At 47.9% G+C, this 25,846-nt stretch overlaps 1 protein-coding gene across 3 annotated transcripts in view; it reads left to right on the top strand.

Moving 5' to 3' along the window:
• SPTBN1 (spectrin beta, non-erythrocytic 1) overlaps positions 1 to 24,678 on the top strand; it is a 184,600-nt gene extending 159,922 nt beyond the window's left edge. For all 3 annotated transcript variants that reach the window (XM_072937740.1, XM_031675578.2, XM_031675579.2), the window contains 16 exons: positions 910 to 1,134; positions 1,550 to 1,639; positions 1,800 to 2,081; positions 2,703 to 2,833; positions 4,070 to 4,274; positions 4,673 to 5,047; positions 8,847 to 9,091; positions 10,253 to 10,391; positions 11,167 to 11,251; positions 12,891 to 13,087; positions 14,180 to 14,292; positions 15,019 to 15,082; positions 19,413 to 19,651; positions 20,858 to 21,031; positions 22,504 to 22,546; positions 23,331 to 24,678. In XM_072937740.1, coding sequence (XP_072793841.1) covers positions 910 to 1,134; positions 1,550 to 1,639; positions 1,800 to 2,081; positions 2,703 to 2,833; positions 4,070 to 4,274; positions 4,673 to 5,047; positions 8,847 to 9,091; positions 10,253 to 10,391; positions 11,167 to 11,251; positions 12,891 to 13,087; positions 14,180 to 14,292; positions 15,019 to 15,082; positions 19,413 to 19,651; positions 20,858 to 21,031; positions 22,504 to 22,546; positions 23,331 to 23,549 — 2,826 coding nt within the window. In that variant the 3' untranslated portion in view covers positions 23,550 to 24,678. The remainder of the gene's footprint in view (positions 1 to 909; positions 1,135 to 1,549; positions 1,640 to 1,799; positions 2,082 to 2,702; positions 2,834 to 4,069; positions 4,275 to 4,672; positions 5,048 to 8,846; positions 9,092 to 10,252; positions 10,392 to 11,166; positions 11,252 to 12,890; positions 13,088 to 14,179; positions 14,293 to 15,018; positions 15,083 to 19,412; positions 19,652 to 20,857; positions 21,032 to 22,503; positions 22,547 to 23,330) is intronic.
• Positions 24,679 to 25,846: the final 1,168 nt, after the last annotated feature.

Raw genomic sequence — 25,846 nt, 5'->3', positions numbered from 1 at the left:
TTCCGCAGTTTACGTGGAGAATGTAGTTATACTCGCATGCTTCACTATATAACCTGTAGATATGTGATAATTACCTGAGTTGTTCAGGGTACCTTTTAGGTAAGAAATTTGGGGGTGGGGGATTGCATCATGATAGAGCCCTTCTCAGGGCAAATGAATTTACTTCGAATATAGGAGATAATAGCGCCGGTGAGGTTGACAAGCAAGTTGGTGACAGAACCTTCCAGGAGCTCCCCGGGCTCGGTTTGCAGGGCGTGTCCGAGTCCTCTCCCACCTGAAGAAAGGAGTCAGTTTACTCCCAGAAGCTATACCCTTGTCTCTAAGCCATCTGTACCTGGTCTTGCCAGGGTGATATTTCCTGAATGAGACACCTCTGCTTCTGCTTTTGCCTGTTTGCCTCATGTAAATACACAGTCAGTCTGTTTGCAGCTGATTATCCAGTATGTTTGAAAAGAATGATCAGCTTTCTGATTGAAGAAATCAAGAGAAGATGGTAACATTAGCTATCCTTCTGGCCTGAAAGGACTGGAAACCTAAGACTTGACACCTTCCTGCTGGTTACGCTGTTTTCCAACGTCCTTACGGCTTCTGAACAGACAGAGGAAGACTGTCCTTTCCCCATGGTTAATTCTTGTTTCCCCCATCATTTGCCTCCTAAGTTCTTGGATAAACTTGACTCTTGCTCCCAAGTTTTAAAAATCCTAGAAAGGGTTTTTTTTTTTTAAAGTCAGCTAACAAAGTGGCATGCTGATTGCTAGTTTGCAGGGGCGGACCCGTTTCTTAGGCTGTCGCTGTATTAGTTAATATTTCTCAAGCTTCCACTTGGGCTGGTGCCGAAGGGGACACATGTCGCACCGTCTGCGTTTCCCCTGACTCGGGTGTGAAGGTAGGTCTGTCTCCTGCCCTCAGATGCTGGAGAATCAGATGGAGGTGCGGAAGAAGGAGATCGAGGAGCTACAGAGCCAGGCACAGGCCCTGAGCCAGGAGGGGAAGAGCACGGACGAGGTGGACAGCAAGCGCCTCACCGTGCAGACCAAGTTCATGGAGCTGCTGGAGCCCCTGAACGAGAGGAAGCAGAACCTGCTGGCCTCCAAAGAGATCCATCAGTTCAACAGGGATGTGGAAGACGAGATCGTGAGTGACCCCCACCTACCCGCCTGGTGCCCACATTCCTGCTTCCGTGCTCGACCCACCTCGGGCCGCGTTGGTTTGCTGAGCTCTGTGTATTCACACCAAGTACAACTTTTAGTTTTCTGTCTGGTTTGCTAAAGGTAATTCAAGGGTTTTGGTGCCCCTAGAATAGGAGTTGCAAAAACAGAGAATGAGAACTCACAAAGAGTCTACCATGGAGGGTGAAGTGAGGGCTGAAGACTGTAGCCCCACCCTGTGTCGGAGAAGGAGGGCAGGTGCCCGCAGCCACCCTTCCCTATGGGATTAAACCCACTCTGTCTCTCAAGCGGGCCTCCCTGCTATCCTTTCCTGCTCTCATTTGCATCCAATATTTGTCCTTTTTGAGCGGCCCTGACCACCTGTTTATAATTCCTTCCAGTTGTGGGTTGGAGAGAGGATGCCTTTGGCAACTTCCACAGATCATGGCCACAACCTCCAGACCGTGCAGCTGTTAATCAAGAAAAACCAGGTAAGCGTTTCCACCAGGGCCTACTCTGTCCAATAGATACTGGCTCCAGGTTACCAGGGAGAACGTGAGAGCTCTGAGGGCTGGCGGTTGGCCCCGGCCTCCGCAGCGTGGCACAGGGGCATGCTGCTTGGTGAACCCCAGTGTGTCCCCGCTCCCACAGACCCTCCAGAAGGAAATCCAGGGGCACCAGCCTCGCATTGACGACATCTTCGAGAGGAGCCAGAACATTGTCGCCGACAGCAGCAGCCCCAGTGCCGAGGCCATCCGGCAGAGGCTGGCCGACCTGACGCAGCTGTGGGGCCTCCTCATCGAGGAGACGGAGAAGCGGCACCGGCGGCTGGAGGAGGCACACCGGGCGCAGCAGTACTACTTCGATGCGGCCGAGGCCGAGGCGTGGATGAGCGAGCAGGAGCTGTACATGATGTCAGAGGAGAAGGCCAAGGTAAGGGAGCCGAGCCCCAGCTCTGCCCTGACTGACCAGACCCTGATTTGTTCTCTGCTGCTGGCGGCATCTCTCTGAATCATTACACTGTTGCCTTGGTCACAGGGGCAGCATGGTGCATAGAGGTGGCTGGAACCTGGCTGTTTGTCCCTTGATGCAGAATTTTCTTCTCTGAATCCTGGCATGTCATTAAGACTGGGTTCATCCTGCCCTTTTTTTCTAAATAGAAATTTGCTGGAATCTTTCTTTGACAACATACAAGGTGCTTATGAAACAGTTTCAGAGTATGTGACAGTATTCCCACGAGAAAATTGTCTATGTGTCTGTTAGACTGAGAAGCATCTCATTGGCTTGTTTGCCTGGGCTTCCCCCCCATTCTGCAGAGGGTCCTCATCAGCCTGCATCATCCTCATGGTCGTCTTTCAGAGGCTCTCGCAGTCCAGTCCACATTGATGCTCTTGAAGAGCTTTGCGTCCCACTGCCCTCAGCCCCTCAAGGATCTTTTCTTTCTGATGAGTCTTCCTCCTGCCCCTGCCCCGCCCCATGCAAAGGTCCCTCTTTAAGGTGGTGTCAGGCTGGGGGGGGCGTGGCTGTGGTTGTGACAGCCCCTTCCGTTGGCAGGATGAGCAGAGTGCCGTCTCCATGTTGAAGAAGCACCAGATCCTGGAACAAGCCGTGGAGGACTATGCAGAGACGGTGCATCAGCTCTCTAAGACCAGCCGGGCCCTGGTGGCTGACAGCCACCCTGAAAGGTGAGTGTCGTCCTGTAAAGATGAGACCCACCTAGCAGTTCCTCCCACTCAGGGCCTCTTGCTCTGACCCATAAGAAGAAAATGGCAGCGTTCATCGTGAGTAACTGGGAATGTAGGTCTTTGGGAAGCATTTTTACAGCAGATCCAGTAGGCCTGTGCTAAATAGGAAGGGTGAACTGTTACTTAATCCACAGGAGGTATTTCCTAACATGCTTCCTGTTGGCCAAGACTTACTGAGAGTTGATTGGTGTCGTGAGTCAGAAGTACAGATTGACCCGCACACATAAACAGGTTGTCAAAACACCTACCCCTGGGTTGAAAAGTGATCCAGTTCAGGAAAGTAATTATTAGTTCTAAGAGAGTGGTGTATAAGAAGACACAGATCTGTAAAATTAAAGAACTCCCAGGAAGAACAAAGTTAATACCACCTCCTAACTCTTAAACATCAAGGCTTGAGAATGCCTCAGGGATAAGGGAAAAAGAGGGCCGTGTGTGGTACTCCTGCCCTGTTACAGACTGGGCTCACTTCCCTGGCCCTCATTTTTGGCTTTCTCTGTAACTGCTTTTATGACTCAGGAGTTGGCTTTGTGCATTAACCCAGACAGGTTGGAGTTAAGGCTAGTGGCTGTGTTGGTGTAGGGGTTCTTTCAGGTGTTCGTGGTCAGGAGTCCCAGGAAAGTTGCCCTCCTCATCGCCAAGGACAGGCACCAGCAAGTCCCTGTCTCTCCTGCTGAAAGACAGTCATTCTCGGGGAAGTTGGAGGATGGGAGTGGATGCAGTGCCCCCAGGCAACGGAGCAGCAGGGCCCACCCTCCTGGCGGGGAGGAGCACGAAGCCAGAGAAGGTCAAGGTGCATGCAGACAGGGATGTCATTGTCCCTTTGGCCCAATGGCGCCTGAGAACGGAGGACGGCCCCGGATCTTGGGTGAACGTTTAACGTCAGAGGAAATCCTGATGTACAGAGCCAGCAGTGCCATGTTACGGTGTCTTTCCCCCTCCTCTGTCACCACAAGCAGGGTGGCCTTTGTCCTTAATTACTGTGTTTTGTTATATGTTGTCTCTATTACTTGAAGTTGAGGTGAAATTTCAGAGTTCCGTTTTTTAGGTTAAATAGGTTCACCTGAAGTTTGCTTCGAGAAGTTATACAGAATGTGCTCTCTTGGTGCTTCCCCCTCATTTGTTGTCTCCCTGAAGAAGATTGGTCATTATGGCCCCTCTCCCACCCCCTCCCCACAGTGAGCGCATCAGCATGCGGCAGTCCAAGGTGGACAAGCTGTACGCGGGCCTCAAGGACCTCGCCGAGGAGAGGAGGGGCAAGCTGGACGAGAGGCACCGGCTGTTCCAGCTCAACCGGGAGGTGGATGACCTGGAGCAGTGGATCGCTGAGAGAGAGGTGGTCGCAGGCTCGCACGAACTGGGGCAGGACTACGAGCACGTCACGGCAAGTACCGCAGGCAGGGTGCCAGTGGGTGCGCTGTGGGTGCGCTGTGCGTAGTGGGTTATGGAAGCCTGTTTGCCTTCCTTGTCTGCGAGCAGAGAAGACACCCCGGGCTCGACTTGAATCAAAGGTCACGGGGTTTCGTTTCAACTCAGCATTTTTCTCTCCTGGCCACTTGGAGGTTGCCTAACTTGTGCTCCCTCTTCTCCACTGGTCAAAGGAGATGGAGCCCACACCCTAGTCAACTGCAGTGCAGAACAAGATGGAAGCCTGACTGATAAGAGGCTTTAGAGCTGAAATCTGTTAATTCGTGAGTTTCTTTCCAAAGGGCATTCATGTGATCAAGGAATAAAGTGTTCACCATCATCACACTGATTTCTTTTCACTCATCCCCATTTCAGATGCTGCAGGAACGATTCCGGGAGTTTGCCCGTGACACGGGGAACATTGGGCAGGAGCGTGTGGACACGGTCAATCACATGGCGGATGAACTCATCAACTCTGGACATTCAGATGCCGCCACCATCGCCGAGTGGAAGGACGGGCTGAATGAAGCCTGGGCTGACCTCCTGGAGCTCATTGACACAAGGACACAGATCCTTGCTGCCTCCTATGAACTGCACAAGTTTTACCACGATGCCAAGGAGATCTTTGGTCGCATCCAGGACAAACACAAGAAACTCCCCGAGGAGCTCGGGAGAGATCAGAACACAGTGGAGACCTTACAGAGGATGCACACCACATTTGAGCATGACATCCAGGCTCTGGGCACCCAGGTAGGTGGGGGGGCCGCACAGGGGTGCTGCAAGGTTATCTTGCCAGATAGCATCTTTGTGCTTCTCTGATGCATCTCTCTCCAGTCCTTGGCTCCTCAGAACGTGCCTCAGAAAATTGCCCACATTAAACACACATGCATATGCTCACAGACAAACACACTCACGTTGTTGTAATGTTCCATCTGGGAGAACTTACCAGTGCATGAAATTCTAAGTTTGCCACAGTGGCAGACATTGTTGGATGAACATCCCCATGATTAAAATAAAGTAGGTGCACACACAAAGATTTGCAAGTTACAGGTTTTCTCAAAAAGAATTTGTATTACGTTGGTGTATCCATCCAGAATAATTTCTGAAACAATACCGTATTATTTTCCATCAACCAGAGTCTGAGTTATATATCCAAGGAGAGAGAAAGCAAAATTCTAATGTTTTAATATGTCTGGTCTTCACCCACCCCAGTGTAAAGGGGGAACACTAAGATTTTGTTTAAAAGATGTCTGACAAAGTGATAACAACATGACATTAAGGATCTGTGGTATAACCACTCCCTAGTTCACACTCATTCTGTGTAGTTTCTTGTTTAGCCTTATGTCTGTTAGGTGGAAAATAAATTGTTTTTTCCCCTAAAATTTCATAGTCCTAGAGAAGAAGTCAGTTTCCTTCGAGATACCAGCCCTGAGGATGTCAGGTGTTCTTATCTGTCAGAAGCGCACTGACGATCTCGTGCAGGGGTTGGCAGGCTTCTCTGTGGATGCCCCGATAGTACGTTCTCGGCTTTGTGGGACATACAGTCCTTGTTGCGACTGCTCAGCTGTGCTGTTGTAGCACACAGCAGCCATAGACAATCTGGAAGTGAGGGTGTGGCCGTGTGCCAGTGCATCTTTATTTATAAAAACACACAGCCCAGATTCCACTGCAGGCCACCCCAATGAGGTGCGTCAGCCTTGGCTCCACTCTTGCATGTGCATTGGGGTTTGCTCTGTGGAGGGACCACCTTTACTGCCATTGTCCTCTGAATTTGCCCCTTCTCACAGCAGAGGTAGGTCACAACTGGGGCTCCGTTCAGATTTAGGTGGTTTCAGCTTTTCCATCAAGGAGGCAGGTGTGGAGGGAATAGTTAAGAGATACACAGAGTGGGCCTGCATCATGCAGGATTTAAAAGGGCGCGTTGTGCATTGTGAGGGTTTCCAGGCTTTCCTTTAGAGCTGGTGGACCCCCCAGCTCTGTGGAAACCCACCATTCTGAAACTTGTCAGCTTTCTGTTCAGCATCTTTCGTTGCACGTGAGGTCACCGTGTGAACACACAGGGAGCCTGAACCGTGCAGTCTGACGTGCGCTCAGAGCAAGGCCACCAGAGATGGGCAGACCTTGGACTGAATTGGACAACAGTCCTGTGTGGCTGCAAGTTTAATTTCCCGCCCTGAGCTTCAGTTCCTTGATGCTTTAAGGATTGACACAGGTGCAGAACGAATGCCATCACAGTAGCGCTGAATGTTCTCAACTATTACTATATTTTTAAAATGCTCAGGGGAACTTTTGGAATGCCTGGGAGCCTGATTAGCAGCAGGTCTCTCCTCTGCACCTGTGAAACCGTTACTTCTAGAGTTTCAAGAGACTCTAGAGATGATGGAGTTGCTCCCTCATCTTTTCATTAAACCACTTCACTTTGTGAGGCTCAGAGAGATGAGGGAGCCCACTGCGGGTCCAGGAATATTCAGGGCAGGAATCTGCTCCATCAGGCCTGACAGCCCACCTTACAGCACCCGCCGGGCCAGGCTATTTCAGCTACAAACTACGCAAGCCTGCAGTTAGAACAGAGTTAGAGCAGGAGGGAAGACATGTGGTGCAGGCTCCCAGAAGCTGGTGGCATCAGACAGCTCCTTGGCCGTTGTGCTCCTGTGCCAGCCTGACCCGCCCCCATTCTCTCTTCTGCACGGGGCCATGGGGTTTGAGGAAACCACGCAGCCTGTGCCTCTGATGATGATCTTCAGTGACTTCTCAAAGAAGTAGTTAATTCTTGTGAGAATCTCCACTTTTGCTATCCTTTCTCCACCTTTTTTGTTGTTGTTGTTGTGAGAACAAATTAAAAACAGCCAGAGGCAGAGGAAAAGGTTGGTTGGTTTTTTTTTTTTCTCTTTTCTACTTGTTGGGAAAGATTTGATTAGTTGTGTAGCTTTTCAGATAATTTCCTAGGAACTTGCTCACTGCAATTTCAGTATACCTGAGCCGTAATTAAGGAATATTTCCAAAATTCTCTTAGGATATGGAAATCAAATCACCGTGGAAACCAAACCCCACTGATTCTTTGCATCGTTTGCAGTTTTCCTTACCTACCACCACCTAAAGCCGTTTTGTGTGGTCAGGGTCAATGGTCCACCTCCCTCAGCCCCAGTTTTGTCCATCCATTTCGTGGTGTTTCTTCACGTGCTCCCTTCACAGGCATCCAAAGACTGCTATTGTCCAGGACAGCCATTGTCTTTGGACTCTAATCAGTAGATGAAGACCGAGTATCATTACGTTCCCCCATACATGTCTATACATTTTTCATTAAAAGCTGTATCTGTGGAGGGCACTACTAATACTTTATGTACTTTGTATAAAACATAAGAGAAGGAAATGTTCAGATATAAAATAAGGCCTGGTTACTAGTTTGCTTTGTAAAGGTGTCTCTCCCCACCACACCCCCGACAAAAGGTGAAAGTCTCTTTTCTCCCTCTTTTCCCACAGAAAGTAGGTATCGCTACACTTGGCTTTTTCTCCATAGCCGTCCTCCCGGGGCACTTTCCATATAAGCTCGCATAGCAGAGCCCTTGTTCTTTGTGACCACCTGGGAGCCTCCAGTGCAGAGGTGCTGTCCTAATTTAACCAGCCCCTCACTGATGGATGTTTAATTTATTTTCAGTCTTTTGCTTTTAGAGACACTGTTGCAGTAAATAACCTTATGTGTATTTCATTTCCTAAAAGTGCAATATACATAGGGTAAATTCTCCAAAGTGGAATCATAAAATCAGAAAGCGCATGCCTTTGTACCTTTGATGGATACTGCCCACGCCTCCTATAGGAGCTGTAGCCTTTTGTCCTGTCAGCAGTGAAGCCGCACCACTGGCAGATAAATCATCAAGCTTGAATTTTTGCCGACTAAGCGATGGCAAGTTACAGTATCTCCATGTAGCATCTTTTCCTAAGACTCATTTGCATTTCCTGTTCTCCAAAGTTTTTATTGAAATTTGTCCAGTTAAAATTTCACCTTCTTTGGCATCAGTTACATTAAATGCTGCATTTTTGTTTTTCAAGTTGAAATGTCCCATTGTGGGAGCTTTTATAGGTGATCTTATATTGTTTTCAGCAAAAACTTCACATAGCAACAAAAGGGTGTTTTCAAAACGTGTTCTTCATGGCAGTTTCTCATTCATGATTTTAAAAAGTGCAGAAACAGATTGGGCGTTTATTTCTAAACATACTGGATATGTACCGTGTTTTTCTATACAGTCTTTACACCCTTGGCCACCTTTAGGGACCTTTCCTGACCCAGATCTCCTGTCTGCATCTGTGTAGCATTTTATTTGTCTTAGCATTAGTGCAGAACTTCAGAATATAGTAAACCTGGGCTTTTCTGATTTGGATCTTCCCCATGAAATTGTGAGCTGCTTCTGGGTGGGGGAGCCCCATTTTGACTCAGTGTTTTTATCAATGCAAAGGTGGAACAGTGTGTGGCGTGTATAGAGAGAGTGGGCGGCAGGCGACTGAGCAGGGGCCCAGCCCTCTGACCTGGCTTGTCTCCCCCTTGGCTTTGCAGGTGAGGCAACTACAGGAGGACGCAGCCCGCCTCCAGGCAGCCTACGCGGGCGACAAGGCCGACGACATCCAGAAGCGGGAGAATGAGGTCCTGGAAGCCTGGAAGGCCCTGCTGGACGCCTGTGAGGGACGCAGGGTGCGGCTGGTGGACACAGGGGACAAGTTCCGCTTCTTCAGCATGGTCCGTGACCTCATGCTGTGGATGGAGGATGTCATCCGGCAGATTGAAGCCCAGGAGAAGCCCAGGTAATGCTGCCGGCCTCCTGGACGTGTGGGAGCACATCAGGCTCCCTGACCCTGGGACCCCAGCCTGAGAGCTTTGAGGCCAGAGCAGGGGCGGGGAGGAGTCCTGGGGGAGCCGCCTCTGTTTCACTTGTCTCCTGCACATGATTGTCAGCGAGTGAGGCACCTGTGCTGTGAAGCCCTCCCTTTTTCCCCCTCCCAACCCTGTCCTCCTGGTCCACGCTCAGCAGGGACCGTCTGCCCTCGTCTGCAGGCCTTGTGCTTCCCAGCAGCTGCACACCTTGGGCATGATTAGCTCCGCTCACCATGAGAATGAGATGGCTTTTCTGAGTTTTCTTTCCTGTGTCTGTTACATTAAAAACCACCGTATCCTTTTTTATACACATTACTAAAGGTGCCTCTTACCCTCAACACCTGCTTTAATGGTGTCTTGGGATTCTTATTTAATATTTGTTCTGTATCTTCTCTTTGGCCGCATTTCATGCAGAGCAGTGAGGAGAAGCTGGTAGATGAACAAGCAGACACATAGAAACCCCCCCACCGTCCACCCCCGCCACTGCCAGCCCCCAGCGTAACTGAGAAATGGACTCTGTCCCAAGAGGAGAAATGTATTTGTTATATACAATAGAGTAGTTGTGTTTCCTTAGGTCAGCACTTCACGGCCAGTAGGTTTTGATTGGGAAGAAGTTCTCATAGCTCATTTCTTGGCTGGTTTCTGCTTTGTATGTCTTCATGTCTAAATCAGGAGACAATATTTGCTGCTCTCTGAAATATACATGTCCTGAACCTTTGGCAGCCAACTTATTGGGGTCTGACTGGCCTCTGTACCTCTTGAAGAGTCTGAATTGCGTTATAAAGTAGAAGTGTGAACGGAAATCCAGTGGTTTTTCTGGTCTCCACCTGGCAACAATTTGAATTATTCCGAGCACACACACACACACATGAATAAAAGTAGCTTTATTCTCAGTGTCAGGTTGCATGGCTGGTCCTGCATTACACCGCTGTGCTGTAGCTCAGTGACCCAGCCTGAGCCCAGACTGTGAATCAGACCTGAAAGGCACTCTGTGCCACCAGTTTCCTTCAAACTAACTGCATGTTTTGAAACCCACACGTGTATTTGAAAAGCTTCATTTCCCAAAGGAAGTGTTACTTGTCTAATTTTAGGGACGTATCATCTGTTGAACTATTAATGAATAACCACCAAGGTATCAAAGCTGAAATCGATGCTCGTAATGACAGTTTCACAACCTGCATTGAACTTGGGAAATCCCTGCTGGCAAGGAAGCACTACGCATCCGAGGAGGTAAGATGGACGCCGCTCTGCCCTGGGGTCCCTGGCGTGAGTGCAGCTGGTGTGCAGGTGTAAAATGACTGTCTTGTGAGCATGTGTGTCTGTGCATGTCTCTGTCCTCATAGACATGCACACACGCTGATAGGTACTTCTGAACTGCTTGCCTTTTTCCTGTGTGTGTGGAGTCAGACAGCTGGGCAAGACTCTAGGTGCAGAGCCAATAAATCTGTGACACAGAAGACAATTTTCGAGGGCCCCCAGCTGAGGTTGCATCCTCTCTCACCTCCTCCATCCATCCTCCCTCTGGGTGACACCCCTTCTCTGTCACGCATGCCCCAGATCAGTTTGCTCTTTAGTGGATAATTGCTAATTCGAGTTCGGGTTCTGGTGATGGAGAGGTGAAGGGTGCCTCAGCGTGTGGCCCCTCCCAGGGCCTGGACAGGCTCTCGGAGAGCTCGGGGCTTCACCTGTCTCTTCATCCCTCTCTTCCTGAGCAAGCCCCTGAGTCTGGGGTGGGGGTGCTCAGTGTGTTGTTAGCCTCCTCACAAATAAGCAGCTTCAGGTGGAGCCTGGCCTTCCTCCCAGCCCCTTCTGGAAGGAACGTCGCAACACCTTCCTCTCCTGTCCTAGTGTGCAGATAGACTGAGTGGTCTCTAGATGTTTGCTGGCTTAGTGGTTGTCTCTGCGCAACATGTGTTTTTCTTCTGTGAAGTGGCCCATCGAGGGGCGGACTAGGAGGGTGTGGTACATTCCATTAAGATGTCCTGGGGTCCTTCTTTTCTCACAGATCAAGGAGAAGTTACTGCAGTTGACAGAGAAGAGGAAAGAAATGATTGACAAGTGGGAAGACCGATGGGAGTGGTTGAGACTGAGTAAGGACGTGCTTAATGTCTCTGCTCTTTTTGGTTAAGGTGCACTGAAAGCATGCGAGTTTATTTTAATTGACTTGATATGATGTTTATCACTTAATGATTTTTGGAGTTTTTCTAAATGCTTCTTTTTTAATGTGCTATTTCACCACGTCACGTTAGTAAGTATTTTTAAGTAGTTCCCAGCAGCATATTCACTATGTTTCTATCTCACAATTGATCTGGATGTTGTAAGCAGGGTTTGGGTGTTCAGGAACGGTGTGGAGAGGACAGAATGTGGCATCCCTCGGGGAGGGTGCAGATAAGGCCTCTCGTTCTTGTCTTGAAGGAGGATCGTTACTGCAGGGTCAGGAGGATGGAAAGTTGGCTTGATTGGGTCTTACGAAAGCTAACAATGGTAAAGATTTTGTAGTGGACTGGACATTATTCTGAGTGTTTCAGATATTCTTCTCTGTTTACTCCCCGCAGTAACCCTCTCAGGTAGATTCTGCTTTTAATCTCATTTTATAAAGGAATATGTGAGCTAACACAGAGCTCCTAATACACAGCACTGGGAACAGCATTCATAGCTGGTATGAACACTGACAGTAACCCCGCTGATGACTATTTACCACACTTTGCTGTTCCTTGTTTGGGACTCTGGGCTCTGTCCTTGCATTGTAATCCCATTGTCAAACAGCAGGGGTGCCTTCTAGAAGCAGAATCCAAGGGGCCTTTTCTGAAAGATGTGGTGGAGGCACCTCAACTCTTGAAAAAGAAATCCCACTTTTGACCGTTCTTTGGATGAGGATTTGGTCCATAAATTTTGCCAATGGCCAGGGCAGGTTCAGTTCAGTTCAGTTCAGCAAAACCCAGGTGATGCCCCACTGTGAGCTAGGCACCAGGTTGTACGCTGGGCATTCCTGATGAGGTGACATGTCCCTAGTGCAGAGCTGAGCTCTGACCTGCTTCTCACGGCTGCAGTGGATGGAGGTCATGCTGTGTTCCTTCCGTGTGGAGGGGGCAGGGTGGATAAAACAGAAGCCTTAGCCCGCACTGTCCCCACTTCCTACAGTGCTCCCAGATCCTCCCCTCCCTCTCCGCCCCCTGAGGAAAACATAGCACTTCCACTCCAGAAAGGGTGACCAATGTGTGGCTGCTCCGTCAGCATCATCTGGCTGTGTATAGATTGCAGATTCCTACAGGGTTATGGGGCTTACCTCACTGAAGCAGGGCTGGATAAGCAGAGTATACCTTCCAGTCCTGCACGATCGTAGAGTAGCCACTGTCCACGTGGGGCTCTTCAGAGCTTGAAATGTGGCTGGTCCAAACTGAGATATGCTCTGAGTATGAAACACACATTGGATTTCAAAGACAGAAGAAAAAAGATATAACACAGCTCAGTAATTTTTTCATACTGATTACATGTTGAAATGATTACGGTTCGCTCTATCAGGTTGTCCAAAAACAGGCTTTTGAAATTAATTTCACCCATCTTTAACATGGCTAGTGGAAACGTTAAAGTTGCGCACGTAGCTCACAAGGCTCTTGTGTTGGACGGCGCTGATCTAGGCCAGACTGTAAATTGGGGCACCACAGCTGTCATCAAAGGGCAGCGCCACCCCCACCTGCCCTCCACACTCACTCTTGGCTTCCTGTGCAGTCTTGGAGGTCCATCAGTTCTCAAGGGACGCCAGCGTGGCCGAGGCCTGGCTGCTCGGACAGGAGCCGTACTTGTCCAGCCGAGAAATAGGCCAGAGCGTGGACGAGGTGGAGAAGCTCATCAAGCGCCACGAGGCTTTTGAAAAGTCTGCGGCGACCTGGGACGAGAGGTTCTCCGCCCTGGAGAGGCTGACAACGGTAAGCGGCCACTGGGAGCCGGGGCGCTGTGCCCCTGGTGCCCGTGGGCAGCCTCTTCCTGCTCACTTCCTAGGCTGGGGAGTTCACCTCGTGGCTCTGTTCATAGCAGCAGGAAGGGTCTTCCTGACGATGGTGTTTCTCTTGGTACGGGACCTCGGGAGCCTGTCCGGGGCTACTGCCACCTCATTCACCTTCTGGACCCCTGGATCTGTGATCACTTCCTGTCTGGGAACTGATTGATTGATCAGGGTTTGCTTTTCTTTTTTGATCTTCTTTTCCTCCTAGAAGCTGTGGTTTCTAGGAAGTACAGCCTTACCGTTTTCTCTGATTTCAGAATTAGAAGTCCCATCAAATAGCAGCAGCTTGATCCTAGACCACTGAAAATTCTCCCCATTCCTAATAACCTCTTCTGCCAAAATAAAGGCCTGAGAATAGGGCTTGCTCACTGGTGTTCTCTCCCAAGACACTCTGACTCCTGGTGGAAGGCTGATTCTTTAACGATGTACAAAAATGGTGTTCCTTCTGCTTTCTACAGTTCTGGGCATCTAAAATGTACCTGCATACATTTGTGTTAAAATGGAATACTTTTGGTACACGCATATTGCTTGTATTTCATTTCCATAGCTTTTTTTTTTTTAATGTGTTTGGGGTAGGAGGGGGTTGAGTCCCTACCATGGCACAGGAAACCTCCTTGGGAGTCATTGCAGCTCTGTCTTAGTGGGGTTTGTCTGAGCTCTGATGGGATGTCCGGCACGGACCCTCAGGCTCAGGTGCTCTCTTCCTACGCAAAGTTGAGAGCTGCAGAGTTCATTCAGAGATTGAACCCAACGACCCAGGGGGCACACAAAACTCAGGGATTCTGCCAGCCCCCAGAACGGACCTGTCTCATCACTAAGACCTTTGTTTCCTGTGCTTTGGGGTTGTTGCTGCAGTTCCTATGCCCTTCATGTGATTTTTGCTGAAGTTGTCAGAGCTTCTGTTGTCCAATATGCTCCAGTGTGACACACTCAGACAGGAGAGCTCACCCAGAACCCTTGCCTTAAAAGAGGTGGAGTTCAGGGCTCTGCTGAGCATCGCTGTGTTCTCCCTCAGTTGGAGTTACTGGAAGTGCGCAGACAGCAAGAGGAAGAGGAGAGGAAGAGGCGGCCGCCTTCTCCCGAGCCGAGCACGAAGGTTTCCGAGGAGACCGAGTCCCAGCAGCAGTGGTGAGTCATGGGCATTCTCAGCTTCCGGGGCACGGGAGGTTTAGGGAGCGCGTTTCCTGAGCCCGTGCTGCGCTAGGCCCTTCCTGTTAATCATGTCCATAGACTGTTTAGACTCCGCGCAGTCACCTCTGGACCATGTTTGAGGACACTGACTTGTCCAGTCACGGTGCTGCGTCGGCAGCAAACATGGAACGTAGACAGCGCTCCTCTGCTGTGTGCATGCATGTCCATACACATGTGTGCACTCACATGTGCACATTCACACTCATTAAGAGTTTCCATATGAAATGGATGGAGGGAACCGCCCAGATTTCAGGCCAGTGACTGTGTGGTGGTGCTTTCTGAAAGATCCGAGTGACTTCATACAAAAGACAGAAGAAGTCACTCTTATTTTTGAAAGGCCAGTTATTTTGCTGTGGCCAAGCTCTGATAACCCGTAGTACCACCTTTATGGGCAGGGAGGCGTCCTGCCTGTGGGCTTGGTCTCTATCTAGGGTGGATTTGAAACACTTCGGGAAGTTTTTAAAAAAGAAATCTCATTGTGTAAAAGAGGGTTGCATGTGGTTTTCTGAGAGAAAGCCTGTGGTAACGCTGACTTGTGTTCTCCCCCGTCCTGTCCTCCTCGTCCTCTCTTTCTCTTGTCGTCTTCTTCCTTCCCTTCCCTTCCCACCGACCCCCTCTCCTTCCCTCCACTCCTCTGTCTTCCTTCTCCCCTTTTCCCAACAGGGATACTTCAAAAGGAGAGCAAGTTTCCCAGAATGGTTTACCAGCTGATCAGGGATCTCCACGGGTTAGTTACCGCTCTCAAACCTACCAAAACTACAAAAACTTTAATAGACGGACAGCCAGTGACCAGCCGTGGTCTGGACTGTGAAGTTTGCTACCGTTTGTCAAGAACCACTCTTTCCAAATGCTGTTGGTTTGACCTTTTGGCTTCCACTTCACCCACAGTGTTAAAATTTTACTTAATTCATAGCCTTCCTTGGTTTCATATTTGTTTGCGTTTAATTCATGTTTATTTGAGTCTTTTAACTGATGGATGCTCAGTTGCCTGAAAGCAGCATACGTATTTTTTGTTTATTTATCGTGAGCTTTTTACTTTATTAAGATTTTGCAGCAAAAGCCTTACGTGAGTAATTGAAATTAAGTGAGATTACAGCAAAATGAAGAAGAAAACTAGAATCCGACAGGTATGACGCACCCAGTTATACTAACAGAGCGCAGTACCGCACTATACATAGCCCCCTTTACAGACGCTATTAACCTGCAGTAGTTTACCAGTAAGTAGGAAGACTGGTGTATAAGGAAGCAGACTTTCAGTACTAGGATTAAAACTTATAGTCAGCTGTGTAACATTCCATGAAAGATTCATTCATTTTTTGAAAACAAAGCAAAACAAAACAAAACAAAAAAACCCAACAGTTGAATCTACTTTGGAAGCTATTTTAATTTTAGGCCCAGAATCTGAAACATCTTAAGATCCTCGGATCATTTGTTCCTTTTTTACAAACCCGTTCCTCTGTTACTTTCTTCTGCCAAGTCCCGAGCTGGGAACTCCAGGCTGACTTGCGGCAGAGAGCGCAGCCGGCCTTGGGTCAGGGCAGGCGTGACAGCACTTCTCGGCCTGTTTCAGAAGCCTGCCTACCAGACTTCCTGGCCTCCCCATACAGTTGATGACTTCAGGGTGTCAAACTGTTTAAATTTTTCAAATAAGTGGAACAAAAGCCATGCTGGTTCGCCCTGATGACTTGAACCCGTGCCCTTGGTGGACCAGCCGGGAGCTGTTGCGTGTGTCCCGGCTCTAGAAGTCCTTTCAGTGTCTCCGTAGACTGAAAGGCCGTTGTACGTCTTATACGGATCTTCTGATTTGTTTTTCATTTTCTTACAACTTTTTTGTGGCGCTCTCTAATGAGTCTTCTAGGATGGCATTTATCAGACCACCAGCAGGGATCGAAAATGTTTTAACAGAAATTCTGTTCCTTAGGAATAGAAGCTAATGAGGAGGTGATTTTCTGGTACTGAAAAGTGCAAAACCAAACCAGATCCGTATCACGTCAAAGCCTTGGGAGACATTCACTTGCTCATTTGCCATATTTAGATGTTAGTGGAATCAGAAAACCTGTTTTGATATGTGTTCTCCATGAGTTAAGTCTAATTTGTCTTTTCATTTCATGATGCATGTCTTTTTTTTTTTTTCTTTTGTCAGGATAACATCATATAGCATCTTGTTTGTTTTTTCCTTATTTCTATGTACATATCTATCTACTTGCGACTGTAGATGGGTATATAGATAGATGCCAAGCTTCTTCTGTTCTGGGGGTAGTCCGCACCATTATTGGGTCTCTGCCTTAAAACACACCAAAATTCGTTTTTGAACAAAACTACTGCTTCATCTTTGGTCTTTAGGAGCATGTGTTTCTGGCTCCAAATTATATGTGTCCTTGGTCTATATGTATATATGTGATGTGTCCATATATATATATGTTTAAATTTTGTATCATCAGGATTAATATCCAATTTTATGCTTTTTATACTCAGAAGACCAAAAAAAAAAAAATGCCACATGAGCACACAGGAAAGGAATGCTAAGATGTTTTTGGCATTTGTTCTCATGCCTGTTTTTATCTAGATTTTTAAATTGTAGCTTGCCAGAAAAAAATTTTTAATTGTGATTGGATTGTATCAGAAGAAGAAAAGCTCTTTTCATTTGTTTTTTCTGAGTTACGGTGCAGAGACTCAAGTTAATGAACTTGAAAGTAATAGTGTTGCTTCGTACACTTAGAAAACCAATCAGGTGTTTCTTGTGCTACTAGTTGTCACGCTGCATTTATGTTCACCTCCTGATTGAAATATCTCAGGTGTACCGAGCCACTAAAGCACTCTGGACTAATCGCTAAAGAGAAGCAGTGTGGGTGGGGGTGGGGGGGTGTATCCACATGTACCCACTGTTTGGTCACAGCACTATGATTTGCTTTTGATGTTTGTCTCTAGTGGCGTGTTGTCTGTTGGCATGCTTAAGTACATGTCCATTAAAATTCATTTTGTTCCTTTTATTTTCCTTGTTTCCTTGGTTAGTGATTCATTTGCATAAACATTAATTATCTCTGCATACTGGTTTGGGGTTTTCTCTTTCCTTCTAACTCTAAAGAAAAAAAATTTTTGCTGCAGAATTTCCCCTAGAAGAGGCTTCCCCTGGCCTTCAGCTACCTTGAAGTCTGACCAAGTATGATAAATTTCAGCCTTTTTCCAGTAAACATTCCTCTATCCAGGTCATTGCAGTCACTAACAGTTTTCGAGTCACAGCTGCAGCACTAATTTTTTTTTTTTTAATCTGGTTTCTATACACACTAACCCCATGTCTCCCTGGACTCATGCCTGGCACAGGCCTTCCAGACCAATCTCACATTTCACACCAGAAGTTTCCTGAAATCTCACACTAGAACAGATTTGTCAACTTTAAAATCCACCCACCTTCTCTTACTTGGGATTTTGCATTTTGGTTATTAATTTCCCCTCCATTTCTCCTTTAAAAGTGAAAGGGAAGAGAGAAAAACTTAAGTAGCCTATCGCTCATAAGCTCGTGTCTGCAGGCTGTCACTGCAAGGCCAGGATAATCACTGCCCATCTCCTCCCCGAAGCTCTTCTGCCCTAAGAATCATTGTCCACATTTCTGTGTGGATAAAGGGTTGTAATCAAAAACACCCTTCAACTGCATAGCCTCTAGTCTGGCCCTAAACCCTGATGCTAACAGTGCTAGTTCGTATAGACAGGATATAAACGTGAATCCCGCCCTGCCACTTAGATGAGCCCTAACCGAGAGATCCAGTTCCTGCGAGTTGACAGACCTGAGTGCTCAAGCAGAGGTGGCCAGTCTACTGTTGATCCTGTCGAGGTTGTTGCTGCTGATTTGGCGTCACTTGGTTCTGGGCAGCAGTGGTGGGGGACGTATCTAACGAGCGTGCCATTGACACCTCCATGTCTGTCCGTGTACGAGGGGTGCAGGTTGTCTGTAATCCACTAAAGCGTCAGCCACCCCCGGCTTCAGTAACTCGCTAATCCCACGCCCTGGGTGTCCCAGCCAGGGGCTGCTACAGTTCATGGTACACAGTTGATGGCACACAGGCTGAAAGCGATAATGAATGGAGACCCTACTGCATTTCCCAAGCCGGAAAGCCCTGAGGGTTACAATAGAAATGAGCTTGGGAAGGAACAGCTCCCGAAGACGTCTCCCGCCTGAAGGGTCAGAGCCGCTGGAAGCCTGGCTGGCTGGGCTTCCTCGTCTCAGTGCAGCAAGGCACCGTGATCAACCAGCACGTGATGGGGAAGGCCCTGGTTCTGTCTGTGTTTGGGGGTAAATAGCCGTGTGGTGTTGAGTGACTGTGATTGGCTTTTCCAGCTCCTTTAACACAAACTACAACCCACTCACGATACAACTTCGGCAGATGTGGTTCAGTTGATGTTTGTTGACTTGCCTCATTTCTTTCCAGCTCCTAAGTTCCCAAGTCTAACGGGGATGGTAGATGTGAGGTGCATGACTGCCGTCCTAATTTCTGCATGTGTTTATGACGATGTATCCAGGGGCGGGGGGTGGGGCGAGCCGGAGAGCATTTCAGACACCAAAGGTCTTTCTTGTCTGACTTCGGGGGAATGCTGTGTAGTTCTGATAGAGTTGTCTATAGATCTGTTTGTGAATGCCCTTTCGCTTAAACCTCCAGCCCTTCTGGTGGCGTCCTTGGTTGTAAGGTGGCTGCTGTATAACGTCCACTCTCTCATATTTAATATGTGTGATTGTTACCGTTGTCCTTTTGTTTTAAAGTAACCATGAGAGGAAACGATCTGAGTTCTATTAGAGAAAATGGAGTGATCCGAGGAGCAGAGTGCAGTAAAACTCATACTGGCATTTCGCTTTTCTCATCTCCCCGTAAACGGGCGGGTATTAATCCACTCCCACCTTCTAATGTCCTTGGTGTCCCGCTGGCTTTGTGGGATGTGTGATGGTTTTACTGTACTGCCTCGATCTGCGCCAGGCATTTATACACAGCCACGTGTGCGAGTCAGAGCGTATGTGGTCACCCCCGGGGCCCACGGGGTTTGCTGAATGGCCTCTCCGCTGTCCCTAGATGGCAGAAACGGTGGACACCAGCGAAATGGTCAATGGCGCTGCAGAACAGAGGACAAGCTCGAAAGAGTCCAGCCCCATCCCTTCCCCGACCTCCGATCGCAAAGCCAAGACTGCCCTCCCGGCCCAGAGTGCCGCCACCTTGCCAGCCAGGACCCAGGAGACGCCTTCGGCCCAGATGGAAGGCTTCCTGAATCGAAAGCACGAGTGGGAGGCCCACAATAAGAAAGCCTCAAGCAGGTGAGGGTAGCAGAGGTGGTCAGATGGGAAGTCGCCCGTTAGGGGGGGAGGCGGGCTGCCCTTGAGCTGAACAGGAAGCGTGCACTCAGATGGTTGGTTTGTCCTGGAACTTCCCAGGCATCACGTTCTCAGGAACGACACTGGGAAGTGGGAGTAGCGTACTTTTCATTCAGCAGGAGAAGGGAGAGTTCAGCGTGTGTGGGAACAGCAGGAAGAATCTTCAGTAGTTCCTCCTGAGAAGGGGTTGAGCTGGAAGAGTCCTCCCTGAAATGAAATGATTTCCCTATTGTTTTCCTCTTTGTGGGATGTTTTAAGACATTCACCATTTCTCCGACCTTATCTCTATGGCAGTCTTTATTTTCATTATTTCCCAATAGCCTTACTTCTATTATCTCTGTTTTACACATGAGGAAACCAAGGCTCTGAGAGGTTAAGAAAGCTCACCCTGTTTAGTAACCTAGGAAATGACATGGCTGGGGTGAAACTCATCTGATTCCACAGCCTGGGTGCTTAACCGGTAAAATAAATTGCCTGGGACCATCATGTACAGTTGTGCTGATTGTACACTGTACAAGGGAATCCCATCTAAGAGTTGCCATCCACAGTGAGGACACTATAGACTTATTTGTTAATACAATAAAGTATCTTGTTCTGATAAAATCTGTATATTCTGACAGTTTGCCATATCATGGGGGAAAGGCTACCATTTTATCATTCATCCAAAGATGTACCCTAAGTGCTAGTGGCCCTGGATCTGTCTCCCTGTCAAGTTGCCAGACCACGTCAAAGAATGAAGCTAAGGTTGAAATGCTGCTTAAGGACAGGCATGTTTGCAGTAAGGAGGCTGGCTTGCACCCCATTACCATGAAAAGGCACTACAGCAAAGAGTGGAAACCCCCAGAAAAAGCTTTCCCATCAGAGCAGAGTACCCTTATTTAATAGAAGAGGGCACTGTGGTTTTCTTCCAATTCAGAGCAAGAAGTAGCCCTCCAAAACCTGCCACTGTAGCAACATGTGCCTTGTCTTGGGGACATGGAGGACATAGAGGAATTTTGTTCCTTTGTTTATTTTTAGCAGAATTTAGGAAGGGCTTTTAACATGGGATCACACTCTGTCGTGGGAGAATCATTTACCTAATAATCAAACTCTTAGTTCTTTAAGGGAATGTGGAACAGAACCTTGACGTTCCCTTTCTTTACTGCTCAGGTCCTGGCACAATGTTTATTGTGTCATAAATAACCAAGAAATGGGTTTCTACAAAGATGCAAAGACAGCTGCTTCTGGAATTCCCTACCACAGCGAGGTCCCTGTGAGTTTGAAAGAAGCCATCTGTGAAGTGGCCCTTGATTACAAAAAGAAGAAACACGTGTTCAAGCTAAGGTGAGAGTTGCCGGGGTAGCGGGGATGTGTTTATTTCCTCTCTGGGCGTTGGTTTTCTCAGATAGATTCAGAGATGTGGTGATCAGTCAGTTCCTCTCCTGCTGTTTAGAAAATCACCGATAAAGTGACAAACTGGACAGGCACACGTCTCGGTTAGGGTCTCTGGGCACTGTGGCCAGTCGCTGGCATCCCTGTGGTTAATGGTGCAGTTGAACATTGAAGAAAGGGCACTTCCGTTTTTGTAAGCTGGAGCTTACCATTTCCTAAGATAAGGTGAGCTGTTTTGTAGTTTAAGGGAAGCTTAGAAAAATAGTTTCCCCATCTTTACAGCTTATCCAGACCCAGGAGATGCTGTTCTTTGCTCATGACTTATCTGGAGAAGAGTCATCCTGGGGCTGGATGGAGACAAACAGGAAGTAGGGGGTGGGGCTGGGGCCCTGTGCTCCCCTGACTCACCCAGCGGATGTTCCAGATGCCTCTGGAACCATCTCGTTCCAAATCTCTCTACCCTGGAGAACACATACACCTCCCCACAGGGTGGATCCAAGGTCTGAAGTTCTGCTTATACTTGGAAAAGGGCAGAAAAATCAGTTTTTCTTCTAAAAATAAAAAAAGTAAACATGTCAGTTGTTGGGATGATACTTAGTCTAACACTAATTTGATCTGTTGCTTCGGGCTCCGAAAAGCTCAGGTCTTCAGTGACCTGTGCGTCTCATGCCAGCTGGTCAGGGCCGAGGACTGCACACAGAAACAGTTCAGATGGTGTGATTTCTAGCACTGGAGGCAGACTCTTCAGGACCTGGGATGCTGTACACACCGGGAGGCCAGCAGCAGACAGCATGGCTCCCTGGCTGCCTGCCGCTCTGTACTTCGCAGATGCAGCTTCAGAGGGTCAGGATATCAGCAGAGGGCACTTATCAACTCTGCCCTGCCTCCGCCCCCTCCTCTAGACCCCAGCGGAAAGCGAGGGAGCCCCCTCCCCCCACCCTCCTCACAAGAGCAGTTTCTCTCATGCTGAGAGAGACACACATATGAGAAACCCAGGAGACTTCTTCCACATACCAGTTCAGAAAGTCCAGTGTTTGTAAATGTGGGGGGTATAAGCTCAGTGGCAGAATTTCAAAAGGGCTCATGATTTTTAAAGAGCTTTCTCTTGAATTCAACTTAGAGCAGTGACCGGTCATCCAAGTGGTCTTTGTCACAACAAAATCCAGATGTTGATATGTTTGGAACTTTTTTGATCCTTCCAGCGATTGAAACACCCAAGTTATCTCTGTCTATTGGCCCAACGATGTATGTGGCTTTTAGGTGGCGGCTTGATGTCCAGGCCTGGTGGGTGATATGTGCAGAGTTCCGATGGGCATTTCTGGTGTGATTCCTGTGGCTGTTTGTATCCCACGTAGGACAAGAGAGTTGAACGATTTTTTTTTCTTAAGTTATATTGTGACTGACTTTCTTCTTTCAAATTACAGACTAAATGATGGCAATGAGTACCTCTTCCAAGCCAAAGACGATGTAAGTTTCTAAGATTCATTTCTCTTTAACACTTTGAAGTTTGCAAGTGTTTGTGGCACAATGAGCTTTATTTATGATGTTCTTCATATAAATGATGATCAGTGGTGCTTCTGTCCTCTAGTCTCCAAGGTCACGAACGCTGGAAGGTGTTCGGTTCTCGTATGTCTCTCAGAGGCAGTGAATGTTATTTCGCTGTCCTCCTGCCATGGCAGGAGAGCCAGCACAGGGTCCCTTGAAGTCCGTGGAGGAGAACTGCCCGGCCCAAGGGAAGTGGTCCCAGGACTGGGCATGGAGCCTCCCCGTTATACTCCACTGCCTCTAACTAACCATTGCATGACCAGGCTCCTCCTTGAAGGGAGAGGGGGCCCGCCGATGAGAAAACAGCATGTGTAGGGCTTTAAATTCAAAAAAAGCAACTTCTATTAAACTTAATGTTGTATGTCACATATATTTCAATTTAAAAAAGAAAAGAAAAAGCACGTTCTAGGGTGGGACCTGCCACCCTACTGTAGACCAGTCCTCCAGCTCCTCCGTGGTTATAGGACCACATACTAGAGTGAGGACCTTCAGGTACCACAAAGAAAATTCTGGTGCAAGTTGAAGCATATTCACTGCTCTCGTGACAAAGCAGAGGTTCATTTGGGAACTGCCTTCCCTTCCGCATTAGGCAGACACACTGTTCCCCAGCATTCTGCCCGCAGAGGCTCAGATGGTCCCCAGGCAGAGAGCATCTCGCGCCCATCCCTCCTGGTTGAGTCTCACCTGTGTCCCCTCCTTCGTCCAGGAGGAAATGAACACATGGATCCAGGCCATCTCCTCTGCCATCACCTCTGACAAACATGAGGTGTCTGCCAGCACCCAGAGCACGCCAGCATCCAGCCGGGCACAGACTTTGCCCACCAGCGTCGTCACCATCACCAGCGAGTCCAGTCCCGGCAAACGGGAGAAGGACAAAGAGAAAGACAAAGAAAAGAGGTTCAGCCTTTTTGGCAAAAAGAAGTGAACTCCTTTTCCTTCACCTCCTGCCCTTCTCTTACCTTTTCAGTGAAATTCCAGCATGCAAGCTCAGAACCAACACAGTACTCTCTGTGCCTAAATGTTCATCAATGTGGTTGATTTGGGGTTTTGTTTTTGTTTTTTTTTTAATTTATAGAGCATTTCTCGGGGTGGGGGGGCGGTGGGGAAAAATACACCTAAACACTTTATCTCCAAGTTACAAAAGTATGAGGTGCAGAGGGAAGACCAGATTTTTTTTTAATGAAATTATATAGATGAGATCTCAATATTTAAACTGTTCCTCAATTTTGTGAGGCTGTGTTGGAAATAACCCGCCTCTAGTGCTGTTGGTATGCAAGGCAGCGGTGCTCAAACAATATTTCCCATGCTCACCACAGACAAAATGTACCGATTTCCCGACACCATTCTCTTCCATTTACTTCCAGTGGTTACCCTGAGTCTTGACTATTAGAAGTGCCCGCGATGGGTTTACCTGGATGAAACAGATTGTGTATTATGATCTTGCTGCAGCCGTCGCGCGGCCCCATTGTTAACTCTGCAGACCAAACCGTTTGTATCTGGCATCACTTACTAACACGCGACATGCGGCTTTTCCGCATCAGCTGTGACAACGGTGAAGAATGTCGGTATACGAGAAGGAATAGAAAACTGATACTGTTTTAAATAATCTGTAATTTCAATTTTTCTTTTTTTTTGCTGAAATACATTATATTGTATGTTTGAGATAATTCTAGTACAAAGTATAATAAAACTAGATGTATAATAAACCCTTTAAATCATTGGTAAGTGTACAAGTGGAACTGAAGCATTTACTGGACAAAGTAATGTTACCCTAATGGTTACTTGCTTGTGCGTTGCCACACTGTGTTATAATTTGCTTCATTACCTTGCTCTTTGATACATAGTGTGCATTTCTCTGTCACTGTAACGATTGTAATGACAAATTTTCATCTTACTGCACAATCAAAATGGCATTGATAGGAATGAACTCCAGAGGCTGGGCCTGAGCAGGGAGGTGGTCACTCAGGCCCGGTGCTCCGTCGTATGACCTGTACCTCTCAACCTCTGCCCTCTCTGTTAAATATATGCTATGTCATTAAATGCTTTTAAATCTAGCGCGGTGGGTACTTGTTGTTTTTCCTCTCCTCGCGTTCACGCCGTGTTTGGGAAACAGCGAAGGGGCAATGTTAGACTGTCCATCTCGGTTCCTGTCTTGCCTTCTCGTGCAGGTGTGGTGCACCAGCTTTGGAAATTACAGCCAGCTGAGTGACAGACATGGAACGTTTCGCATCTGTACATCCAGATGTTTTCTTTCACTTACGAAGAAGTTATCAGAGAGCTTGCTAAACCTGGGCTCCAAGGCAGGGTTGGGAAACTTTCTCTGTAAGTGGCCAGAGGTAAGTCAGTCTTTTAGGCTTTGTGGGCCATACTATCTGTGTTGAAACTTTGTCCTAGTGCAACACAAAGGCAGCCATCAATGATGTGTGAAGCAGTGGGCACGGGTGCATTCCAGTAAAACTGCATGTAGGGACACAAACTTGACGTTCACGTCATTTTCACGGGCCACACAATACTCTTTCGATTTTTAAAAAAAAACATTTAAGACGTAAAATCTGTTTTACACTGATCGTACAGAAACAGATGACAGGCCAGGTGTGGCCCGTGGGCCAGTTTACTGATGCTGGCGTAAGGTCACCAGTTAGACATGCGTCTTACACCTGTCCGTTTATCTGTGTGTATTGACTCCAAACCACTTGCACGTTTTCTCATATAAACCAGCAGTGGATGCTAGTGTTACAGACTTCCAGTGATTTATTCCCCAGAGGCCATGCCTAATGTGATGTTAGTCCTAGGCTCCGCAGCTGACTAGTATCAGAGCTTTCTGTTACCCCTGGGTGAACCGAGAACTCACCATCTCCTCCCCCCTCCTCTTACATGCACCCAAGGCCGTTTATCTCAGTGTGACACTCCCTTGCCCTTGCCTTACTCAGGACTGGAATTAAGTTGTTCAGTTCTCAACAGGTGAACCTGGGACCAAAATATTTAGTTAAGAAAAAGCATCTTGGAAAATAAGCATGATTGATCACAGCCTACCTAACAAAGCCAGGCAGATGGCAGGCAGGCCACACTCAGAAGGAAATTATCCAGCAATCCCAGAATCCCACAAAAAACAGATATGGATGGAACACTTTGCACAATTCCCGAGGCTCGCAGACCCCTGCTGCCTGGGTTTGGTGGTACATGCTCTCCTTACTGCCTTTGCTGAGGATGCCTGAGGCCTGA

The sequence above is a fragment of the Vicugna pacos genome, chromosome 15 (assembly GCF_048564905.1).
Source record: "Vicugna pacos chromosome 15, VicPac4, whole genome shotgun sequence".
Classification (NCBI taxonomy): domain Eukaryota; kingdom Metazoa; phylum Chordata; class Mammalia; order Artiodactyla; family Camelidae; genus Vicugna; species Vicugna pacos.
The sequence above is the reverse complement of the archived record's forward strand: the minus strand, read 5'-3'. Positions and strand labels throughout refer to the sequence as shown.